At 33.2% G+C, this 23,432-nt stretch overlaps 4 protein-coding genes across 4 annotated transcripts; 1 reads left to right on the top strand and 3 right to left on the bottom strand.

The window, feature by feature from the left end:
* Positions 1–113: 113 nt before the first annotated feature.
* On the bottom strand, positions 114–4,196 carry LOC141690045 (uncharacterized). The gene is made up of 7 exons (XM_074494627.1): positions 3,984–4,196; positions 3,675–3,776; positions 3,458–3,572; positions 3,259–3,374; positions 1,554–1,739; positions 1,250–1,389; positions 114–510 (listed from the first exon to the last, which is right to left on the bottom strand). Exons 1-7 carry the CDS (start codon positions 4,106–4,108, stop codon positions 329–331), a joined length of 966 nt encoding a protein of 321 aa, XP_074350728.1. The 5' UTR covers positions 4,109–4,196; the 3' UTR covers positions 114–328.
* A 2,672-nt stretch (positions 4,197–6,868) lies between these two features.
* LOC141691923 (uncharacterized) lies at positions 6,869–7,875 on the top strand. The gene is made up of 2 exons (XM_074496673.1): positions 6,869–7,513; positions 7,636–7,875. The coding sequence occupies exons 1-2, from the start codon at positions 6,869–6,871 to the stop codon at positions 7,873–7,875; spliced, it is 885 nt and encodes a 294-aa protein (XP_074352774.1).
* Positions 7,876–11,106: 3,231 nt separating this feature from the next.
* On the bottom strand, positions 11,107–15,254 carry LOC141689787 (WEB family protein At3g02930, chloroplastic-like). Its single transcript, XM_074494176.1, has 3 exons — positions 14,984–15,254; positions 14,189–14,486; positions 11,107–13,956 (listed from the first exon to the last, which is right to left on the bottom strand). The coding sequence occupies exons 1-3, from the start codon at positions 14,998–15,000 to the stop codon at positions 11,350–11,352; spliced, it is 2,922 nt and encodes a 973-aa protein (XP_074350277.1). The 5' UTR covers positions 15,001–15,254; the 3' UTR covers positions 11,107–11,349.
* Positions 15,255–17,532: 2,278 nt separating this feature from the next.
* On the bottom strand, positions 17,533–21,574 carry LOC141689788 (WEB family protein At3g02930, chloroplastic-like). The gene is made up of 3 exons (XM_074494177.1): positions 21,419–21,574; positions 20,503–20,782; positions 17,533–20,269 (listed from the first exon to the last, which is right to left on the bottom strand). The coding sequence occupies exons 1-3, from the start codon at positions 21,433–21,435 to the stop codon at positions 17,693–17,695; spliced, it is 2,874 nt and encodes a 957-aa protein (XP_074350278.1). The 5' UTR covers positions 21,436–21,574; the 3' UTR covers positions 17,533–17,692.
* Between the last annotated feature and the right edge of the window lie 1,858 nt (positions 21,575–23,432).

Raw genomic sequence — 23,432 nt, 5'->3', positions numbered from 1 at the left:
TGGTGATTTCCTGGTGTCCAGGGCCACTTCTTACACAACCTTCCATACATACGGCAGTAACATTTTTCAAGCTTTTTACAAGGAAACAAAAAAAAAATAACACCATTCGGGCATACGAGTAACTGTTGATTCGTTTGAATATTATGTTATCACAGAAAACATAATTCTATTTTACCAGACGGGCGGTATCATTACAAGTTTATCTAAAACCACATAGATATACACACAAGATTACAAGGCCGCATGTGCCAGAAAATTTAATAGGAGATGCAGTAATAGACTACTAATTACATTGCGGATGATGAAACAACATAGTTCAGCTACATTTTCAAGCACTCAAGGACATGGAAATTATTGAAGATAGTTTGATTTTTCTAACTTTTGTAGAATTTTGAGGCTGAAATAATGCCTCGGTACTCGATCTGACCGTTGCTTCTTTCCAATCAGAACCTGATGCCCCCTCAGTTCGATAGTCCCGGGGAGAATAGAGAACTTGGAGCGTTGAATGAGCTGCAGTTAGATGAACACATAAGTTTGATACCATTGTACTAAAAGTGAACAGAGGAAGGAAGTACATGCACATACTCCCACACTATGAAACGACTCCAAATAATTACCAACGAAATCAAATTTGGGTGGAACAAGAAATTGTGGACCAGGGAAACCACAGAATCCCTTCATCCAGTTTAAATAGTTTCTAGATTAATAAAAACACCAAATTTAATAAGAGAAATTGACACTAATCACACTATAACAGCAATCAGACACCTATGAACTGATAACCACAACCCTGTCATGTAGCAATGTTAAATGGTGGCACAAGACTGGTCACACTAGGCTTTCCTTAGTCATAAAAGTTAACTAATAACGGAATCATAAGGATTAAGGCCTCGAACAGAGTTCCACTGATGGCCTGGAAGGTTCTGCTGGTTGTAAAACAGCATGAAGTGTTTGGCCCAAACAACATTTGTATTTAATTAATGCTGTAATAAAATGGAACTGGATACAGATTCCTGATACATCTACCTACAATATACTTAGAAAGGTATTTATTCTTTGCTAATATCTATTTAACATTCAAAATAATAATTAAGTACCAAAGAAAAATAAGGAAATTCCTTCGTTCAACTCTAAAAACCTGATAGTTACCACTGATCTGCAGCAATCTCAGAACCAATCTACACAGCTTTCTTACAAAGGTCAAATGACTTAAATCGGTAATTTTGAACTTTAAAGATATAGTACTTACCTAAACCAAACATGCTGGTCTTTTGGATAATCAGACGATTAACTTTAGATCTCTTGATATTTCTCAAGGCCTGGATATCGTCCTGCTTTCCTTTAAAGTCAAGAAATTCTCCTAAGAGATGTTTCCCTTTAAGCTCCAACCTACAGGAAGACAGGATGCCTTGACAATTAGAACTTCCCATCTTTCCACAGAACCAATCTCAGTAAAATAATTAGAGCAATCTAAGAAACAAAGGCTATGCATGCAGATGTTGGACAAGCTATATATATGTCTAACGCAAATGATTATATAAGAAGGAACGGACCTATCCCACATAGGAGCCGTGCTGAGGATAAAATTGAGCTTCTGCTGCAGTTGTTCCTGTATTTCTTTTTTTCCACCACTGAATGCACCCTTCATCCATCCAGAAAACATGCTCTTAGACTCCTTTTTCATAAGTATCCACTGCTCATACGTGATGACCTCTGGGGGGAAGTTCGATAGAAGGGTACTGCATTAATAAGTACTTCCAGGTGACTAACCCTTCTTTTGACAGATTATAGTATAATTTACTGACTGTTAGACTACAAACAACGGAAAAAAGACAACTACAATAGTGATGACTGATGTGTACTAATTATTTGGCCACAGCTAGTTTAATACATGTATAGGTGATGCTTATATGGGTGAAGCAAAAGGTGAGATTTTGTGAGATATTCCAGCCTAAGGTTAGTGAGGTAGAAAGAATCCATCTCTGTAGAGGGCCAACTTTAACACAGCCTGGGATATTAATAAAATATGAACTTAATAATTAAATGACACTCCTAGCCCATAAAAAATCTGGCTGATTTGTATGCTGACAATGACACTAATACATGAGAGTAAGTACAGACTACAAGCATCAGTATGCCATGTAAATCTGCATACCTTCTTCCTGGGAAAAAATCTAATTCCTACAAATTCTGAAATCCATCAAGTAGAACAGAGTAATCATCTCTATCAACGCAAAACCATCACCTTTATCAAGGACATTACTGCTCTCTGTACTTTGAAACTATGGCATAATCTGCATAATGGCCTCACTTCCATTAACATAATATGTCCTGGAATGGGGTTTACAACTCAAGTTAAGAGTACATGATAGGCTTACCATTTACACCCACTTAATTAAATTGGATGAACATGGATTCACCACGCCTATTCTAATTTCTAAATAGTTGTGATACCCCTCTAATTCTATCAGAACAGCTTATGATGGTCACGTCAAAGTAGCAAAATCATACAAATTAATGAGGCCTTTTATAAGAGCGAATGTTTTTTAGACATCCACAAAATCAAAGTTCTAAAAAATGGAAATAGTCCAACTCAGTAAGGTCAAAGCATAACAACCAATCATGAGAATTAATCAGATTATTACTGGATAGTTTTAACTATTTAACTGCTTAAATTATTTGATTAGCGAACTTATGATCGTTTTATTACTTATCATATATAATATCCATCAATTATATCAATTCCGTACATGATTATGTTTAATTTGAAAGTAAAAAAACTTAAAAAATGATATTGTACAATGTTGTACTTTATTATTATCGTCCTAATCAGTCTATGCAGAAATCGAATCAGCTGAGGTCCTAATAACGAATAGTAGTAAGGAGTAATCCATCTTGTGAGGATCCTCAGAGCAATGCGTCAAAATAAATGAGGAAACTGGATAAACAGTAGCATGTGAATTTTAATTATAAGTTTCTATCAGTAAAATATTAAAATTATGACTTTCCAACCAAATAGGATTCAAAAATCATCTAGAAGAGGCCTTGAGCTTATTTAAAAACAGCTCTCCAAACTTTGATGTATAAGAACAATAAGAATTAAACAAAAATTAAAAGCAAATATTGTAAGTAAAGGAATAAGTCTAGTTCTTTGCCATATGTAAAGCTATAAACTATCAAGTATCGACAAGTTGACAAGTGACAACAGCAATGAAAGCAAAGGATTGCTTTTAGCAAAACGAAAGAGCTGTTATCTACCTGAATTTAGGGTTGGGACACACAACCCTGCAAGAAAAGTAACCTTCTGGAACAGAAACTCCCCTTTGTTCAAGATATGATTCAAGAATTGCAATCTGCTGTTTTGTCTCTGCTATCTAGAACATCATAGCAACATCAATTGTCAATGCACATAACCTGCTGCTTAAAATTAATAATAAAAAGAAAATCAGTAACTTACAGGGTCAGGATGGCGTTCCTCTTTGTGCTTACTCCCACCGACACAAACCCAACTCCCGTCCGCATTAATAGAAACAAACCCTCCAAACCTCTTAACCGAAACCACAACCGCCTCCCTACACATCAGACACATACATAAAACAACAAACCATCTACACTTTCCAATCCAATACAACACATTACAACCAATATCTTAAAACAATCAAAAACCGCATTACCTTTTAGTAACAAGAACTATATCAACATTCTTTTGAGTACCCGTATCGGCATCAGGAATTCTAAGACCCACATAAGTCTTTCCCCCATAAAGCTTCTCAAGCCTACATTCAGTAAACAAGTTCCAAACTTTCATTTACACAATATAAAACACAAACTCTCAGAGAAATTTCATCAAACAGTTGGTGCCCATTAAAAAAATCCAGAAAACAAGCACGAAACAAGGAAATAACAATCAAGAACATGAAATAAGTAGCACAATCAGCCGATAAATGCAAAAAGATTAAATCTTTGATCGGAAAAAATGAAACCTTTCAGCGACGGTGAAGAGGGCAGTGGAATCGGAGGATTCAACGGCAATATCATCATCGTCTTCGGAGAAAAAACGAGTAATAATCTTGTAAATTACAAGACCACATAGCAGCTCAACCCACATACTCTCTTTATTTATTTTTCTTGATTTCTCGATTTGCTCGTGGTTTATTCACAAATTTGTACATGTATGATGTGAATACGTTGTGAAATTGTGTAGTAATTTAATTACTAAAGATTATTCTATGTTTAAAATTGTATAGTAGATTTTATGATTTATGGACTGAAATTAAAATATTAATATTAATTGGTGCAGTAGTAGAATATTTAATAAGAAATTAAGTTAAAAAATATATAATAAGTAAAATTAATTAATTACGTAAAATCAGAAAACTAAAATAAGATAAATAAATTTTATATTCTATATTATTGTATGAGAAGTAAATCCGATTAAATCAATTGTTAACAATTATTTAATATGAGAGTGTGATACTATCACAATTTGTTACAAGAGTAAATCTATTATCTATTATATATGATAAGTAATTTAATTGATATCATGATTATACCCCTACATTAATATATATATATATATATATAATATTTAATTTATCTCATCATTTATTTATTAAAAACTATTAATTTTTTTATAATTAATATATGCATAAATACATTAATATATACATGCATACAATAAATCATTCATTTATTAAAAATTATTAATTATTGTACAATTAATATGTGCATACACACAAATATATATATATTTATATATATATATATTAATACACGCATACACACTCATACACACATAAGTTCAACACAAACATAGTACATTTCACCTCATCGTTCATTTATTAAAAATTATTATTTATTATAAAAATATTATTTATTATAAAATTAATATGTGCATTTATACATTAATACAAATATGCATACATACAATAAATCATTCATTTATTAAAAAATATTAATTATTGTACAATTAATATGTGCTTACATACATACATGGATACATAAATACAATAGATACACACACGCATATATACATATAATACATGCATGCATATATACTCATATTTACACATAGGTTCAACAAATACACACATACTCATATATTCTTATTTGTCTTAAATTTTAACATCGTCCACCAACAAAATAAAATAACCAAATATTGTATTAAAGTATATGAAATAAAAAAATAAAATAAATTTTTTATACACATATGTACGATTTATACTTTACTATTAATAATTATGTGACATATATCATATACTTATACCGTCCCATAGATTGTTAAAATCGTTAAGGGGGTTTGTTGATTAAACTAATTCATATGACAATTATAACACTGCATTAATATTTATATAATATTTAATTCATCTCGTCATTCATTTATTAAAAATTATCAATTATTGTAAAATTAATACGTGCATACATACATACATCCATGCAATAAATATATGCATATATATCTCTATATATATATTAATACAGGTGCGCACACACACATACATACATACTCGTATATTTTTATTTGTCATCAATCTAATCTCGTCCCAACATAATGAAATCGTGAAATATTATAATAAATTTAATGAAATAATAAATAAAATAAAATATTTTTACAGATATATACAATTTATATATTTCACTATTAATCATTTGATAACATGTATCATATACACCCATTATCTCATAGGTTGTTAACATCGTTGTTAGATACAGAGGTAAAAAAATAAATTATGTTGAAGAAAAATTAAGAAATAGGAGGTAAATTTTGGAGTAATTATAAAAATAATATACTATTTTAGGAAATGTTAACAATCTATCCCAAAATAGAAAGTTATTCGAACGGAGTAAACTTACAATCGTGACGTCAATTTCATATATAATATGACTCGTCAATCATATTTCTAACACATAATCACATTAAATAATTGAAAAACAAATTAATAATTATTATATATATATTGGTTGATATACACCAGGCACATATAATCACTTGCACGCATTTTATTTTCTAAATATTAACATATTACAAATATCATTTAATTATGACGTAACAAAAAATGTATATTATCATAATTTATTACTTTCTGCGAATGAATTATTGCAAACATACCTCAATCACTCGTGTTTCTATGCATAAATAAATAAATAAATATTCATTCATTGGGTAATAACATAGATATATCGTCATCAATTGACGCGAAAACAATTTCAATTAGCATAATTTAAAGTATATTCGTGCATTACTCGGGCGATGGAGCTAGTTAATTATAATAAGGAGTATAGATAAATAATATTAATTAATTAATTAATGACATGTTTATTATATTTTTATTTATTCCCGTAATTAATTGATAAAATTTGAAATTTTTCAAGAGCATTAGGATTGTAGTTAGTTAGTGGTGGACTAGTGATTTATCCGTGTTACGTATCGAACCACCGACCCAAAATTGTTGGTAGTCTTTAAAATAAAATAATATTAAAATATAAAATTAGAATACCAAATTATCCATTTATAATTTGTATAAATTGCATTAATATTATTAATAATACCTAAATTTAGGTACATAAATTTTAAAGGGGAAATTAATTCATTTGTCCTTTAACTATATATTTTTTTTGGTTTAGGTGTTTATTTTATAAAAATAAATATCTGATTCTTATACTTTTAAATTTTCTGATTATCGTCCCTCCGTTACAAATTTGACTAACGAACGTTAGTATATTCTAATATGAAAAATGAAAAAATAAAAAATAAAAATAAAGAAAAAATGGTGCAGTATCTCTTGTGGAGGATACATACATCTATATATGTAAAACTGGGAGATCACCCCAGTTTATCTTAAATAGATAAATGAGCATTATTAAAACCATGTATTTCCCAAATACTGATTTCTTAAATGCAAAACTGGGAGATAACGCCAGTTATACGTGGAGAAGTATTCTATCAGCTCAAGAGGTGCTAAAAAAAGGATGTCGTCGAAGTATTGGTACTGGGAAGGACACGTTTGTGTGGAAAATTCATTGGCTTCCATGCACGGAAAATGGATATCTAACAACAATTATGCCTCAAGAGTTGGAAGGTATTAGGGTGTGTGATCTAATGGAGGGGCAACAAAGAAGATGGGATGATGATATTCTGGAGGATCTGTTTAATAGTAGGGATGTCCGTTTATTAAAGAATGTTCCTTTATCAATAAGGGACATAAATGATTCCTGGCTATGGCTGTTTGATGAAAAGGATCAGTTCACAGTAAAGAGTTGTTACCGGAAATTGGTTGGGGAATGTGATACATTTAACGCAGTTTTCTGGAGAAAAATATGGGATTTAACACTGCCTGGGAAGGTGGGTTTTTTCCTGTGGCGAACATGTAGAGCTTGCTTACCAGCTGCTAGGGCGTTGGTAAATAAAGGAGTTAATATAGATGATAAGTGTGGCTGGTGTCAGGTGGAAAAGGAAGATGAAATGCATGTATTATTTGAATGTCAATTTGCAAGGAGGTGTGGGCATCAATTGGTATGCTGCTATGGGTGCATACCATAGCAGGGGAATCGATACTGGCTTTCTTCATCAGACTGTTTAGCACTGGAACGAAGGAGCATTGTGTCTTGCTGGCTGCGATAAGTTGGAGCCTGTAGAACCGACGAAATAAATGGTTGTGGAACAGAGTTGCAGTTTCGGTCTTTGGCACAACAAGTGCTGCAACGAATCTATTGGAAGATTGGAAAAAAGCTCAGCTGGAGAAGCCCAGGAGTAAGTCGAGACTATCTGCAACAATTAGAAGATGGCAGATACCACAGCGAGGATGGGTGAAAATAAATATGGATGCTGCTGTGTTCGAGGACATCAACACCATTGGTGTTGGAGGTGTAATTTGAGATGAAAATGGCAAGTTTTTGAAGGCGATAAGCGGGTGGAGGGTACGTGGTCACCAAGAGAGGCTGGGGCGTTGAGTTTCAAGGAAGTATTATCATGGGCAAAGGTATGTGGATTTACTCGATGTGTGTTTGAGACATATTCAAAGTTGTTGGTAGAAGCATGTAATGGGAGTGCAAGTTGCTCTTATTTCCATATCATTGTTAGGGAATGTGTTGATTTAATTATGCACTTTGAGCTAGTGCAATTTGTGCATAGATCTGCGACGCTCACATGTTAGCTCGAGTGTCTCGTTTTATGTTAGGTCCGCAGGAGTGGGAAAATGTCGCTCCTAACTTTTTATTGGATGTACTTTCATATGATTCAATTTAATGCAAGTATGATTATTGTCAAAAAAAAATATATACATTTTATCGTAACTTTCATCTATTTTTGTTAATCATAAACCTATCAAAAATTTATTTTAATGTTAAATGTAACCACATGATTAAATAACCCATATAATTCTCTACAAATAAAGATTAATTTCTTCAAAATCCAGTAACAGAAAATATTGGGATTTTCGGTCGAATTAGCCTTTAATTAAGGTAATTTGATGATAGAATGAGAATCCCAGTTTGATATTAAACTCTAATTCGATTATAAATCTTAATTGTCAAAGAAAATACCCAATCACCTTTTTTTCTTTATTTTTTCAATTTTCAAATCAGCAAAGACTAACCTCCGTAGTCAAATTTAGACGGAGGGAGGCTAATCATAAAATTTAAAAATACAGGGATCAAAATATTTTATTTTTATAGAACAGGAACCTAAACCACAAATAACATATAGTTAAACGACGAATGAATTGATTTTTTGAGTTATAAAAGATGTCAATGTATTATAAAATTCTATATTTTTTTATTAATTAGGTAAATTATCATTATTATCATTTATTAGATAGATTAGTCAATATTAACGTACTTATTATATAAATAATCATTAAATTAAATTAAAAACTAATTTTAAATCTTACACATGTAAATAATATACATATTTTTCTTTTTATCTTCCCGCTGATCCTCATCTTCCTGCCAATCTCGTTGGAAAATAATTAAAATTGTTTCATAATTTTTTCCCAATTTTTAAACTTCTAATCCGTCTTTTCTGTTTTTTTTTTCATTTTTGCGTGTATGCTTTGTTTTAAGTTTTTCTCGAGTTTTTTTTTTAATTTCGACTTGTATATTATTATTTATATATAGTGTTGTTCCTTAAATACTTGTTAGTGGTCATGATGATGGTGGAGACATGGTGATAGGTGGTCGCAAATAGCAATATAGTTTATGTTCTAGTTAGATTATGGTGATTTCAATATGTATAGTTGGTTACTGGAGTTTGTGATAGTTTAATTTTGATAATTTATGTTTGATTTTATTTTATTTTTACTCTAATGATTTACATATGATATCAAGGGGATATAGGTGATTGGTAAAAATGGTAATAAGGGGATATAGGTGATTGGTAAAAATGGTAATAAAGTTGATCAAAAGAAAGATAATAGAGCACTAGCGGATTTAAAAGATAATAAGGTAGTAGAAGTGGAATTATAAGACAGGAAGACGTAAAAGTAATTGTAAATTTATTGGAAATATTGTAGTTAAGATTAAAAATAGTTAAAAAAATTGTGTGAGCTAGATCGGGTTTCAGTTCTTCTTTCAAGTCGAATATCAATTTATTATAAAACTGTATAATTTTATATCCATCAGGAAAATTGTTATTATTATCATTTTTTAGATAGACTGTGCAATATTTGCCTATTTATTAAAAAGACTATTTATAAATATTTAATTGTATTTTTTAAAGTAATCGCAAATACTCATTTTCAATACTTCTCTTAAGTTGGAACACAAATTTTAGAACTTACATATAAAAAATGCATATTTTTATTTTTATCTTTTCCGTCAATTTTCATTTTTCCGTCGAACTCGTAGAATGAATTTTTATTGATACTTATGCTCAGTTAAAATCAGTGAACGAAGTGATTTATGATTGATTTTGGTCAAAATAACAATTTATTATAGAGAATTTTTTATAAAATGGAGGAAGAATATTTGAGAAACATTATGTTTATCAATATTGAAACATTGAGAGAGTGTATGCCTAAGATATTGATCCATATGAACTGATAAATAAATTTTATGCTCAAAAGAATAGCCGAGTACAACTCAAATAATATGAGTAAATCTTCTTTCACTTTATCTTGTAAATTAGTACTCTCTCCATCCCTCCCAAATGTTTACATTTGGGTTAGACACGGAATTTAAGAAAAATGACAAAATAGTGGAGGAAAATTAAAAAAATGAATAAAGTAGTGAGACCGATAAATATTATATGTATAAAGTGGGTGTAGTGGAGAGAATTAGTGAATTTAGTTATTTTAAAAATTATAAAAACTTTATTATTTTTAAAAAAAATTGAAATTTAAATAATTAAAAGGGACATCACAAAAAAAATTGTAAATAAATGGGAATGACAAAGAAAGTATCATTTTTAATTTAGTTTTTGCATATACTGAAATTTGAGAGTTTGCTTTTGCATCTATACACGGGTTGACTCATTTATTTTTATATTAAATTCACGAAATTTTTTTTACTCTAACCCAAGTAAATTTAAAATCCTGGGATAAATTTAGAATCCTAGTCCGCCCCGTATACGGGATACCTTTACTATCAACAAAAGAGAAACTGTATTTCTGTTGTCGGCGGAGCTTGTTACATTCTGATATAGTAACTGTTTTCCAGGAAAGATTCGCATTAGGACACGGATCGTTGCTTTGACCTCCGAGATCAAGAAGTCCAAAGTTATGTTTATTGTTCTCTTCATCAATATATGCAGAGAACGCATAGCATGAATTAGTACAAGAACTTTGAAAGAGGGTCATGTAATTACACACTCTCTTAAGCGGATCATGAGGAGGAAGATCAAGTATGCGTTTGGTTGAGGGATTCCATACCCAATATGTGGCTCTTGGCATGTCATTGGCGGCCAAGGATGATGATCTTTCAACTAGTATAAACCCCATACAACTAGATTCCAAATATCTGGTCCTTTCTTTAATCCCATGTCTATTAATAGTTCGAGTGTTAAAATCTGCAAAACTAACAGGGTAAAAAGTACGACATCCATCATGAGTCGCATGCATGCCTTCTCCACCCTATGAATTATTAGAAACAGAGAGATGCGGAAAAAAAGTATTGAATGTCAAAGACTGATGATTTGATATTCCCAAATTGGATTTGCATGAACAGAAAAAAAAATATAGTAAAAAGAGTAGCCAAAGAAAAAAAATTCTAAAGATGATACAAGCCTTTCAGTAAACTTCTTACCAGTTCTGCAGAACAAGAAATAGATAGCATGAAACTTAAGAAAGAACACAATCAGTGTAGAATGGAGCAATACATCTCTACTAAGACATAAAACAAGACTTATCTGCTCTTTTACTTTGGGTTGCTGGTACTCTTCTTTTTCAATAAGCTTCCGAATTTGTGAAGCAATGGCTTCTTCTTCTTGTGACTTTGTCCCTTTGTTGGTGGTGAGCTTCCACCATTCTCCGGATGTACTGTCGAAGGATCTTCTTTTAAAGACAATCCGTTAATCTGGCCCAGGCTATCATCCTCTGTCTTTGAGGCAACTTCCTCAACGGATTCCTTTTCTGCTGCCTCCAGGAAATCCTTATCTTCAAAGTTGCTGCTTTCCCACATCTTAGATTCAACTTCCATTGAATTATCATTTTCCTTTTCTTTGTTCTCGTCCTCTTTGGGCTTTCCATTTACGTCTTTAGTTTCAGTAACAGTTTCAACAGTCTTGACATCCATTTTATTGTTCTCTGTTAGAGAAATTTCCTTTACAAGTTCCTGAAGATGTGAGATCTGTGCTTTGGGATTTTCTTCCTTTTGATCGCCATTATGCTCGGTGAAGTCTACTACCTTGGGTAGCATATCACAATCTTTTTCGCTCTCGGTAAGTTCCACATTGTCCTCGGCTTGTTTTCTCATTGTAGCTTCCTCAAGCAACTTCGATAATTCTTTGACCTTTATCATAGACGCTGATTCTTTATTCTGAAGCTCCCCATTCTCTTCAATAACACTCTGCAGTTCATTTTCTTTATCCAATAAACTTTCCTTCAGTTTCATGCTTTCAGCTTTTGCTTCCCCAAGAACTTCCTTCAAATAGTCTATCTCAGACTCGGCTTCTGATAGGGTGTTCTTAAGCCGAGCTTCTTCTTCCTTCCCTGCCGAAGCTTCACACTCAGCTTCTTTGAGTGAATTAACCAGTTTGCTAAGTTCTTTTGCCATTGAAGAGCTTTCTTCTTCAGATTTATTAATGCAATCCATTAAATGAAGCTCTCTTTGTTCCCTCTCAGCCTTGGCAATCATCTGATCATGCTCGGTTTGTTGGATCAAATTAGTAAGAACATCAATCTCATGCTTAGCATCATCAAGCATACCCTCATACCTCTCATTTGATTCTCTCAAAACTAGCTTTAAGTTTTCCACTTGGGTTTCTAGATTTTGATGCTCGTCCTCACTAGATAATAGTTTCTGGTTGGCTTCTCTTGCTTCTGAAGAAGCTTCATGTAATGCTGAAGTAAGACTCTCCATAGCTTTCTTACTTTTCTCTTCTTCTATCCTGAAAGTTTCCAACTCATTTATGAGTTTGTTTTTCTCTTCTAGTAGAGACTGAACACTTTCAGCAGCAAACTTTTCATTGTTTAAAGCCTGAATTTTTTCATCCTTTAAAGTACCGAGCTCACACTTCAGATATTCAACCTCCTGTACCATCTCAGAAGCTTGTTCCTTGGCCATATAAAGACTACGCTCTGAAATCTCAAGATCAGCTCTCTGTGATCCTATTGACATTTCCAGTATCCCCACTTTTTCTTTAAGAGAAGCAATTTCAGATTCTGCATCATGCAATGAATCATTACTTTCCTCTAGTTGTTTCATGATCGAGTTCAAAGACTCTGATGCAGATTTTTCCAGATGGCTTGCTTTCTCGGCATGGATCTCTAATTCTTCAACCCTTTTTTGCCACTCCTCTAGTAGATTATGCGAATAAGATTCAGCCATTCTTGCAGCCTCCAGCTCTACACTAAGTTTCTCTAGTTCGGCTTCATTCTCCATTGACTTTTTCTGATGATCGTTTGCTTCCTCTAGTTGTTGTTTCAATGTTTCTACCTCTGATTTAAGCTCTACAACGATATTTTTGTAATTGATAGCCTCCACTTCATATTCTTTTACTTTCCCAAGTGCACAAGCTTCAGCAATTTTTGCAGTCTCCAGCTCAGCATTTAGTTGAGCTACAGAAACCTCTGTTTTTGCCAGCCTCTCTTCATAATTATCTGCTTTCTGAAGCTCTTGTTTCAATGTCTCTATCTCTAAACTGAGCTGCGTCACCATTTTGCTGTAATTTTTAGCCTCTGATTCAAAATCTTTTGCTCTGTCTAGCTCTTGTTTTAATGTCTCTACATCTGATTTCAGCTCCAAGACTAGACTGTCTTTATTGTTAGCCTCAGACGTATGTCTGCATTCAAGCAAAGATTTCAACCGGGACAACTCAGCAGACATAATCTCTACCTTCTCCACATGTATCTCAGCAATCTGAGTTGCTTCATCAGCATGGGAAAGAGCCTGATTTTTTGCATCAGAAGTCCTGGCTAGTTCTAGCTTCACCTTCTGGAGCTCCTGATTGGCAGCGAGAAGAGCAGAAACATCCAATGCATGTTGGTTTCTCACATCTTCAAGTTCCATCTGCCACTCTTCTTCCTTTTTTTGATTTGCATCAATACCCGCCTGTTCCAGTTCAACAGTACGGAACTTCTCAATTTCAGATTCCTCCTCTGCTCGCTTTTGAGCAACCAAAGCCTCTATAAGTTTCCCATTAGCTTCCTCTGCTAACTTCTGAGCTCCTATTAACTCACCAATTGCCTGCTCTTTCTCTTTCTCTACCTCAGCTAACTTCTCTTTTGCCTTCTTTAAGTCTTCCTGGACAAGATTTAGCTGAACTTGTAGGTCCGATCCCTTTGACAGCCGTGTCAGTTGCTTCTACATATTTGAAAATATAAATTCAAAATCAAGACTCCTACCAATTTCACAAGATCCAATGTAGCTACTACACTTGCAAGAAACATTATTTGACATTACTATAATTCCTCAAATAGACTTACGCCCCATATATACTGCGACCGCACTGATTAATCCGAATGCAATTGTCTATTCCTATTGATAATCACCAAAATACACTTAAAAACTTAATAGGAAATTAGTTAGAACTTACATCAGGAGTAGTGCCGAGTTTTGGAGATCGCCGATCCACTGAGGGCTTTGAAGGAACAGATCTTGGAGACCGATCAATGGAGAGGCGCGAACTTTGCAAGGGAGATGGCGAATCAGTCTCGGATTTCGTGATTCCCCTGCTCAACTTAGGAATCCTAGGAGTTGCTGGAGATATTTTGTTGTTGCTTACATTAAATGCTTTAGTAGTTGGAGTTAAATCAGAGGCTTTGTTATTGGGAGTTTCTGTGGATGCTTTACTGTTGGGAGTTTCGACTAAAGTAGATTTGTTCAAGTTCAATCTGTCATGATCACATCAACAATATACAAAATCCATTTAAAACAAATAATGCAAGATCTATACTCATCCATGTAATTACTAAACAAGCACAGACTGCAAAAAAAAAATCAAACTATCCTAAAGGTGGAAACTTTATTAGGAATTTGGAAATTAAAATATGCAACTGCTACAGATACAATGTAATAATGTATAACACTTGAAATTGGGTCAATATAGCTAGATCCACGCTACAAAATCAAAAAAGCACAATTTAAAACACAATTCACTACAAGGGTCATCAAGATTAAGCACAAGAATGATCAACTCAAACCCCATTGCATAAAATCATACACAATAGTATAAAGATCAACAATTTGACATAACATCAAAGAAAAGATCCTACCCACAAAACACAAAATGCACAAAAACTACTTAACAAAACAAACCAAAATGATAAATTAATAAAAAAACATAAACTTTAAAATGCAGATCAGGAGAGAGAGAGAGAGAGAGAGTTACTTGGATTTAGTAGACATAACTGCAGCAGAGAGAGGAGGAAATGCAGAGGATGAAAATAGTAACAGCAGAGAGATATGTATTTATATAATTATATAAAAATGTTGATAGACATTAACATTAAAATTGAAAGACAATGTAAGCCCAAGAAACTTTGTAGGGGGTGGTTTCACTTTAAAATATAAGTGATCTGAGTATAAATGTATAGACAGGAAGAGTGTAGATACAAATGAAGTTTGGTGTTCTTTCTTGTTTAAAGAGTGTAAACAGTAGACCACCACAACACACTTTAAAGTGTGTGTTTGCTATCTCTGTACTATGTCCCTGTCAACTTTAGTTGCAGAAGTAATTATTGTACCATACTACCCTCCAAGATTTGTTTGTTTAGGTTCTTTATATTTTTGGGTTTTAGAGTTTTTGTAGGGGTAGAAATAAGAATAAATTTAGTGTTTAAACAGTCTGGGACCTCAGAAAAAGGGAAGGTGTCATAAGGCTAGTTTGGTCAGAAGGGTAGTGAATAAACTAAAAATAAAGACAGAACTGGAAAAGACAATTATTCGAGCCTGGTTTAGATCTTCAATTTACATTTTTTGTTAAGAAACCGATGTAACTTGTTCTTGATGATATGTTTCATCATAAAATAAACCGGATTAATATTTGAAAATAAACTTTCCAAATAGTTTTCACATTGTCGATCAAATTTATCGATACCTTTATTCAGTAGTCTAATTTTCAATTTTTGACCTCAAATCATTAATGATAATATTTCAAAAGAGAAAATTGAGTCTCCGGATGTCGTCAGACAAATTACGTAAGTTTTAAATACCGGAGTTTTTAAAGGAGAAAATGGTGGGGAAATGACGAGCCAACCATAAGCTTCCCTTACTTTGATATCTAAGAAACTGGAAATGATAATGATCAGGAAAATATTAGGTGATAATGTTTCAAGAAGTAGACATTTTATCTTCTTCTACAAATTGCCTTGAGTCTTACACTAACATAACATTTAACCAAATTATCTCTTTCTAATAATGAAATATAATATTGTGATTTTATAAGAAGTTAAAATCTAGAAATTGTATACATGGTACAACATAAGTAGATATAAACAGTGAAATGACCCCGGCATGCAATTTATTACAGACCACTCATGACTTCTGTCTCACCTTTCTCTCTTTGTTGTCGTCCACAAACTTGAATACTTACTTGATCCTTCCTTGTACATCCCTATGATGTTTCCCTCCCAAAGCAAATCAAAAAAGAAACAATACTACGTGTTTACACCGCATTAGAACAGATTGGCTTAAATTTCCGGAGTTGACCATGTGTTCGTGATTATTTAAATTTCTAATAATTAACTTCATCAGATAAACAATTCCAGCATTAGAACAAATTGGCTTCAGAATTGAGACACTGCCTATATTTAATCTCAATAATCACTTGAGATAGCAAAAAAATTGTGTACCTGTCTGTCAAGAAAGCATGTAATTTTGGATAACACTAATTTAGACACAACTTTATGGTATTAGCATCTATAAAAACAGAGCACACACATGTGCATGAATACATTTACACAAGCACAGATACCTTCGCCTCACTGGCCAGCTCAGATTCATCATAAAGGGTCAACTTAGGAGAAGAAAAAAGAGGATTATAATATGCAGATGTATATGCACTTCAGCATTATAAACTATAGACATGAAATGCACATGGAGGGTGGCCTGTGGGATCATATTGAATGCATATGCAAAAGGTAGGACAGATCAGGCCAGCCTCAGAATCATTGGGTGAATGATTGGGCTGTGCTGTTAGTTAATACTGTAAGTATGCTTATACCTTTACAGTAATATATATACTCTCTCCGCTTGGAAGTTGATTTCAAAAAACTTCCTTCTTGCCAACTCCTCTCAAGGTCCATATTACTCTGACACTCAAATATTTCATCTCGAGATCTCGTGCTAATTGTGAATGCAAGAAGTTTTCAAGCACTATCTATCAATATCATGCAAGAGACAACAGAAGTGGAGTGCTGAATCAAAGCGCAAAAGTTTTAGATACTATATCACTATAAGCACAAAGAAATTAACTTAGTAAATGTAATCTCTACGGACAATAAAATGTTCAAAAAAATTGAAGCAATCCATAATTGACCAGTTAGTTTAGAAACTGTATGTCTATAACAACAAGAAAATTGACATAGTACATGCAAACTATTTTTTTACATAGTACATGCAAACTGTTTTTTTAACTCATGGGAAAGCTCAGCAAGTTAAAATCTCCATGGACAATAATTTTTCAAACTTTGTTTGAAGCAATCACATCCATACACAACTAGTATAACATCAACGAAACCTAAATAACAAATAACTTAAATAAAAAATACAGGTTAAGTTAACAATTCGTTTCATGCCAAGCAGATAAAATCATGTTATCATATGTTTTTTTTTTTTTGCCAGATGTTATCATATGTTTTTAAATTATGACGACAAAAAAAAAATTCTCACTGCAGACTTGTTACTTGTATATTCCTGGACAAGGATGGCACGGATAACTAATTTGAAAAGATAATTTCTAAAAAATGACACAAGCATCTAGTTATGTTCTTTCCAGTTTATAAAATAGGAAACGGAAAGCATGGAAGTATCAAAACACAATTCGGTTAACAGAACCCAATATACATTCCTATCCTTAAACAAATCAGTACTTATCTTATTATTTCTGGCTGCTAGTACCCTTCTTTTTCAATAAACTTCCGAACTTACGGAGCAGAGGATTTTTCTTCTTCTGACTTAACTCCTTTGTCGGTGAGCTTCCGCCACTCTCTAGATTTTCTGACAAGAATGATCCATTTATCTGGTCAAAGCTCTCATTTTCTGCCTTTGAGTCCAGCTCTTCATCAAATTCTTTCTCTGGCTCCAAAAAATCTCTATCTTCAATCTTGCAGCTTTCCCACATCTTAAACTCACCTTCTCCATTATCATCTTCCTTTTCCTTATTCTCATTCCAGTTTGGTTTTCCATTTAAATCCTTCGATTTACTAACAGCATCAACTCCCTTTACATACACAGCATTACTATCCTCTAGAGGAATTTCCTGCACAAGAACCTGGAAATCCAGATGTGGCAGCTCCGATTTGGAGTTCTCATTCTTCCCATTCCCATTTCGTTCAGAAAATTCTACTACTTTAGGAAGCATATCATAATCTTTTTCACTGTCTGTGAGCTCTGTGTTCTCCTCGGCTTGTTCTCTGGTCATAGCTTCTTCTAGCAACTTTGAAAATTCGTCAACCTTCTTAAGAGAAGCAACATCTTTACTTTGAAGCTCCTCATTCTCTTGAATAATGCTTTGCAACTCATTCTCTTTATCCAGCAAACTCTCCTTCAATCTCATGCTCTCAGCTTTCATTTCCCCAAGAATTTTGTTTAAATAATCTACCTCATGCTCAGCTTCTGCTAGGCTATTCTTTACCTGAGCTTCTTCCTTTTTTGTTGCACAAGCTTCATTCTCAGCATCCTTAAGTAAACTAACCAGCCTGCTAACTTCTTCTGTCAGTGATGTTTTCTCTTCTTCAGATTTATTAATAGAATCCATCAAATGAAGCTCATTTTGCTCCCAGTTAGCTTTAGCAGTCTGTTGATCATGCTTAGATTGTTCCAACAATTCATTGAGGACTTCAATTTCATGTTTTGCATCATCAAGCATTTCCTCGTACTTCTTGTTAGATGCCCTCAGTTCTAGCTCTAAGTTTTCTACCTTAGTTTTTAAATTCTCATGCTCATCTTGACTAGATAATAGTTTTTCTTTCACTTGTTTTGCTTCTGAAGAAACTTCATGTAATGCTGAAGCTAAGCTCTCCATTGCTTTCTTACTTTTCTCTTCTTCGTCCCTGGAAGTATCCAACTCAATTATAAGCTTGTTTTTCTCTTCTAGCAGAGTTTCAACACTGGCAGCAGCACGCTTCTCATTATTTAATGCCTGGGTTTTCTCGTCCTTTACAGTATCAAGCATGAGCTTCAAAGATTCAACCTCCTTTGCCAAGTCAGAAGCTTGTTTATTGGCTATATCTACACTACGCGCTGATTCCTCAAGATCAGTTTTCTGCAATCCTATTGACAATTCCAGTGACACCAACTTTTCTTTGAGAGAGGTGACTTCAGATTCTGCATCATGCAGCAGACCATTGCTTTCCTCTAGTTGTTTTGTTATTTTATTTAGAGATTCTGATGCAGATCTCTCTAACTGATTTGCTTGTTCACAATGAAATTCTAATTCGTCAACCCTCTTTTGACGCTCTTCGACTAGATAATGTGCATGAGATTCAGCGATTTTTGCAGCTTCCAGCTCTGCATTAAGATGCTCGAGAGCAAGTTTATTTGCCACTAACTTCTGCTCATAATCTTTAGCTTTTTCAAGTTTTTGTGTCAAAGTATCCACCTCTGATTTGAGTTCCATCTCAATTTCACTATATTTGGCAGCTTCTGTCCCATAATCTCTTGCCTTTGCACTCGCGCAGACTTCGGATATTTTTGCTGCCTCCAACTCAATACTCAGCTGCTCTACAACCGCTTCATTTTCTGCTAACTTCTGTTCATAACCATTTCCTTTCTGAAGTTCATGTTTTAATATCTCTATCTCTGATTCGAGCTCCATTACCATAACTCTAGATTTTCTGGCCTCATTTTCATAATCTTTTGCTTTCTCCAGCTCTTGTACAAGTGTTTGTACCTCTGATTTGAGCTTTGAGGCCAACTTATCACTATTTACCTCCGACTCATTCATGGATTCAAATGCAGCCCTCAAGCGAACCAATTCAACTGACATAATCTCCACCTTCTCTGCGTGAATCTCAGCAATCTTAGTAGCCTCATCAGCATGACAAAGCGCCTGGTTTTTTGCATCAAAAGTCATGGCTAGTTCTTGCTTCACCTTTTCGAGTTCATGAGTGGCAGAGAGAAGAGCCACAGAATGCTGATTCCTCAAATCTTCAATTTCCGTTTCCCGTTCCTCTTTCTTTTTCTGACTTAAATCAATGTCAACCTGTTCCATCTCCAAAGCATGAAACTTCTCGATCTCAGATTCCTCTTCAGCTCTTTTCTGAGCAACCAGGGCAGTGATAAGTTTTCCATTAGCTTCTTCTGCTATCCTCTGTGCTTCTTTTAATTCATCAAGTGCTTGTGTTTTTGCTTTCTCAACCTCAGCTAATTTCTCTTTTGTCTTCTTTAAGTCTTCCTGAACAATGTTAAGTTGAAACTGCAAATCAGATCCCTTTGACAGCCGGGCTGCCGGTTTCTGTAAATCCAAAGACAAAAACTTGTAAAGATGCAATATCAATTAAACCACATAGCTGGTTTGGAATGGTTATACTCACTACAAAGAGTACTTCACATCAAAGTGATCTTTGTAACTTGTATACATCCCATACCCCACAATGCCATTGTGTAACATAACGGATGCCCATTTACAATAGACTAGAGCTTGTAAGCTACAACAAATTAAACAAAAAAGGGTAACTAAAATCTTACATCAGGTGTTGTACTGAGCTTGGGAGACCTGCGATCCACAATAGGCTTTGAAGTAACAGAACCAGGGGAACGATCAACAGAGACGCGTGAACTTTGTAGGGGAGAAGCCAAACCATTCTCCGATTTCACCACTCCCCTGCTCAGTTTAGCAACCTTAGGAGTTGCCGGTGATACTTTAGTAATGGGAGTAACACTAGATACTTTGTCATTAGGAGCTACTTTAGATACTTTACTATTCGGGGTCGGAGTTTCCGATAATGTAGATTTATTCAAGTTCAATCTGTCATGCCCACATCACATATACAGAAAACCATTATAATCAAACAATGCAAGATTTATAACACAAAATATGAAATAAAAATCATGTTTTAAAACTAATAAATATGAATCCTAACCAAAGATGGAAACTTTCGGTGCAAGATTTATAAGTTATAACAAAATAGATATATACAACAAAAACATGTTTTTAAGCTAATAAGTATGATTCCTAACCAAAGATGGAAACTTTAAAAAAAACACAAAGAAACTAAAATACTCAAATATAAACACATTAAAACATAACAATCTAGTATGAATTGAAACAAGATCCACAATAAAAAACATCAAAAGCCCATTTAAAAATACTATTTTTACATTGACCTAAATCAAGAACAGAATATAGTCAAACCAAGAAACCAAAAATACAACACAAAACAGCATACATAATATCAAAATGACCCAGATAACAGAAGAGATAAATACATACAAACAGTTTAAAGATTTAAAAATCTATGAAATAAATCAGTAAAAGATCTGACCCATAAACAGTAATATACTGAAATGTAACCCAAGAATCAAAATCAAGCATTTAATAAACAAAAAAACAAGAACTATCAAAACTGAAACAAGATCGAGAGAGAGAGAGAGAGAGAGTTACTTGGATTTAGAAGACATGGTGGCGGGGGGAGAAAGATAGGGGATGGTAACTGAATAGTTAAGTTGTGTATGAACTTTGATTTCTATTTACTTGTTTTTTTTAAATAACGTAAGTGGTTTGTATATGTTAAAGAAAATCTCAAGGAGAATGTGAATGAAAATAAGTGGGGTCTGTCGGATTTATATCTTTCTGTTTTTTTATGTCTTCACATAAGTTTTTTGGTTCATTACATGTGTTTATATCTGTATATTTGGGTCATCGTTGTTTAAATTAAAACGTATAATCCGTATAAATCGATATGATAGTAAATCAACTTAAACCAAAATGATAATATAATTTCCGATTATAATTCAATTAATTTCAAAATTCACAGATTATATGTCGGTATCCATTTGATATTAACACAACATGCTTTTAATCCAAACTGTATTAACATATATAATTCGGTTTAGTTTTATCAGATTACGAGAATCATATTAATTTGAATATTTTAAAATGACAATAATACAGTTTAATTACGATTTGACATCTAACCAGGTTAAAATCGGGTGAAGGGCAAATTTAGCCTATTTTTACACAAAATTGACAAAAATAACTAATTTCTGAAAAGTTGGCCAACTTTAGCCGATGAGATACCCAACTGTCAGTGGAGTATCCACTTTATACAAGATACCCAACTGGCAGTGGAGTATCCACTTTATACAAGATTCTCATATATGAAATACCCAACTAACAGTGGAGTATCTTATACAAATTGGGATACCCAACTGACAGTGGAGTATTCAATCGGCCAAAATTGATCACTTTTCTCAGAATGGCTATTTTTGTTAATTTTTTTCAAAAATCAGTTATTTTTATCATTTTTTTGTTAAAATCGGAACTCATCGCACCTTTATGTATGTTGCAGATAAATAACAGGGCTAGCCCCGAGTCATCGGACCTGTGACCACAAACCCTGGTCTATGAATATGTTAATGGACAATATTGCCCTTTTATTTTCTTGGACCAAGCATGGGGTCCTGTGGTTGTGTCAGGCAGTCACGGTCAAGGTACTTTTTGGTAATTTAGGCCAAATGTAGTTTTTAATATTTAAACAACATATGGAACTGTCAGTCTCAGACCTCAATGCTCAAACAAGCGAGTCTTCCGTAAATGCTTTCATTTTTTTTTCTTGTCTTAATATTATATTCCCAGTTCTTTTCTTTATATTTTCCTTTTTGGGATGTGTCATTCAATTATTTATATTTCAAAATTTATTAAAAATAATTATTGGGTCCCACCACTTTCCCACTTTTCCTTCCTTTTCACACTACTTTTATTCCGCTATCTCGCTTTTATACATTAAAAATCAACGGTTTCACCACTTCACTCATTTTTCTTTCTTTTTTTCACTACTTTATACATACTTTTTAACTTCCGTACTCAAACCAAACGTAAAGAATTGGCTGGATGGAGAGAGTAGCAATTTTTCCAAAAAGAATAAAATTAAATGTGTTATCACAAAATAGAATAATTTTCAAAGTACCCTGGGTATAGAATGTAACCCCCCACTGAGATAAGAATAAGAGTATTTTGAGCTTAGAAAGGTTTTCACATTTATATGTTAATATTTTTTAATGTATGGGGGGTAATTTTATAGACATGTATAAATTTAGAGGATTCTACTGTATATAAGTTTATTTAAATAATTTAAGTTTATGAGCTTTTCATTAAGAAGAGCAATGTATTGATTAAATTAATTCAGCCATCAATATCGATATAAAAGAAGGTTTTATTCGTGATACAGACAACACTGCACACAAGACTACAATCCACCCCATCATTATCAATTCACTGTACCAATCCCTCTCATTCTCAACATTTCTTTGAAGAAAAAACACCAGGGTCGACTCTTATAAATATCCGACTAGAAAAAGAGATTAAAAAATGACATGTCAGTTTGTAGCGTGATATTTTAATTGATGTTATATATAATACAAAAAACTATTCTAGTTAAAATTTACCCCCACTCCGA

Source organism: Apium graveolens, chromosome 10, assembly GCF_009905375.1.
Source record: "Apium graveolens cultivar Ventura chromosome 10, ASM990537v1, whole genome shotgun sequence".
Taxonomy (NCBI): Eukaryota; Viridiplantae; Streptophyta; class Magnoliopsida; order Apiales; family Apiaceae; genus Apium; species Apium graveolens.
Note: the sequence above shows the minus strand (reverse complement) of the source record. Positions and strands in the feature narration are given on the sequence as shown.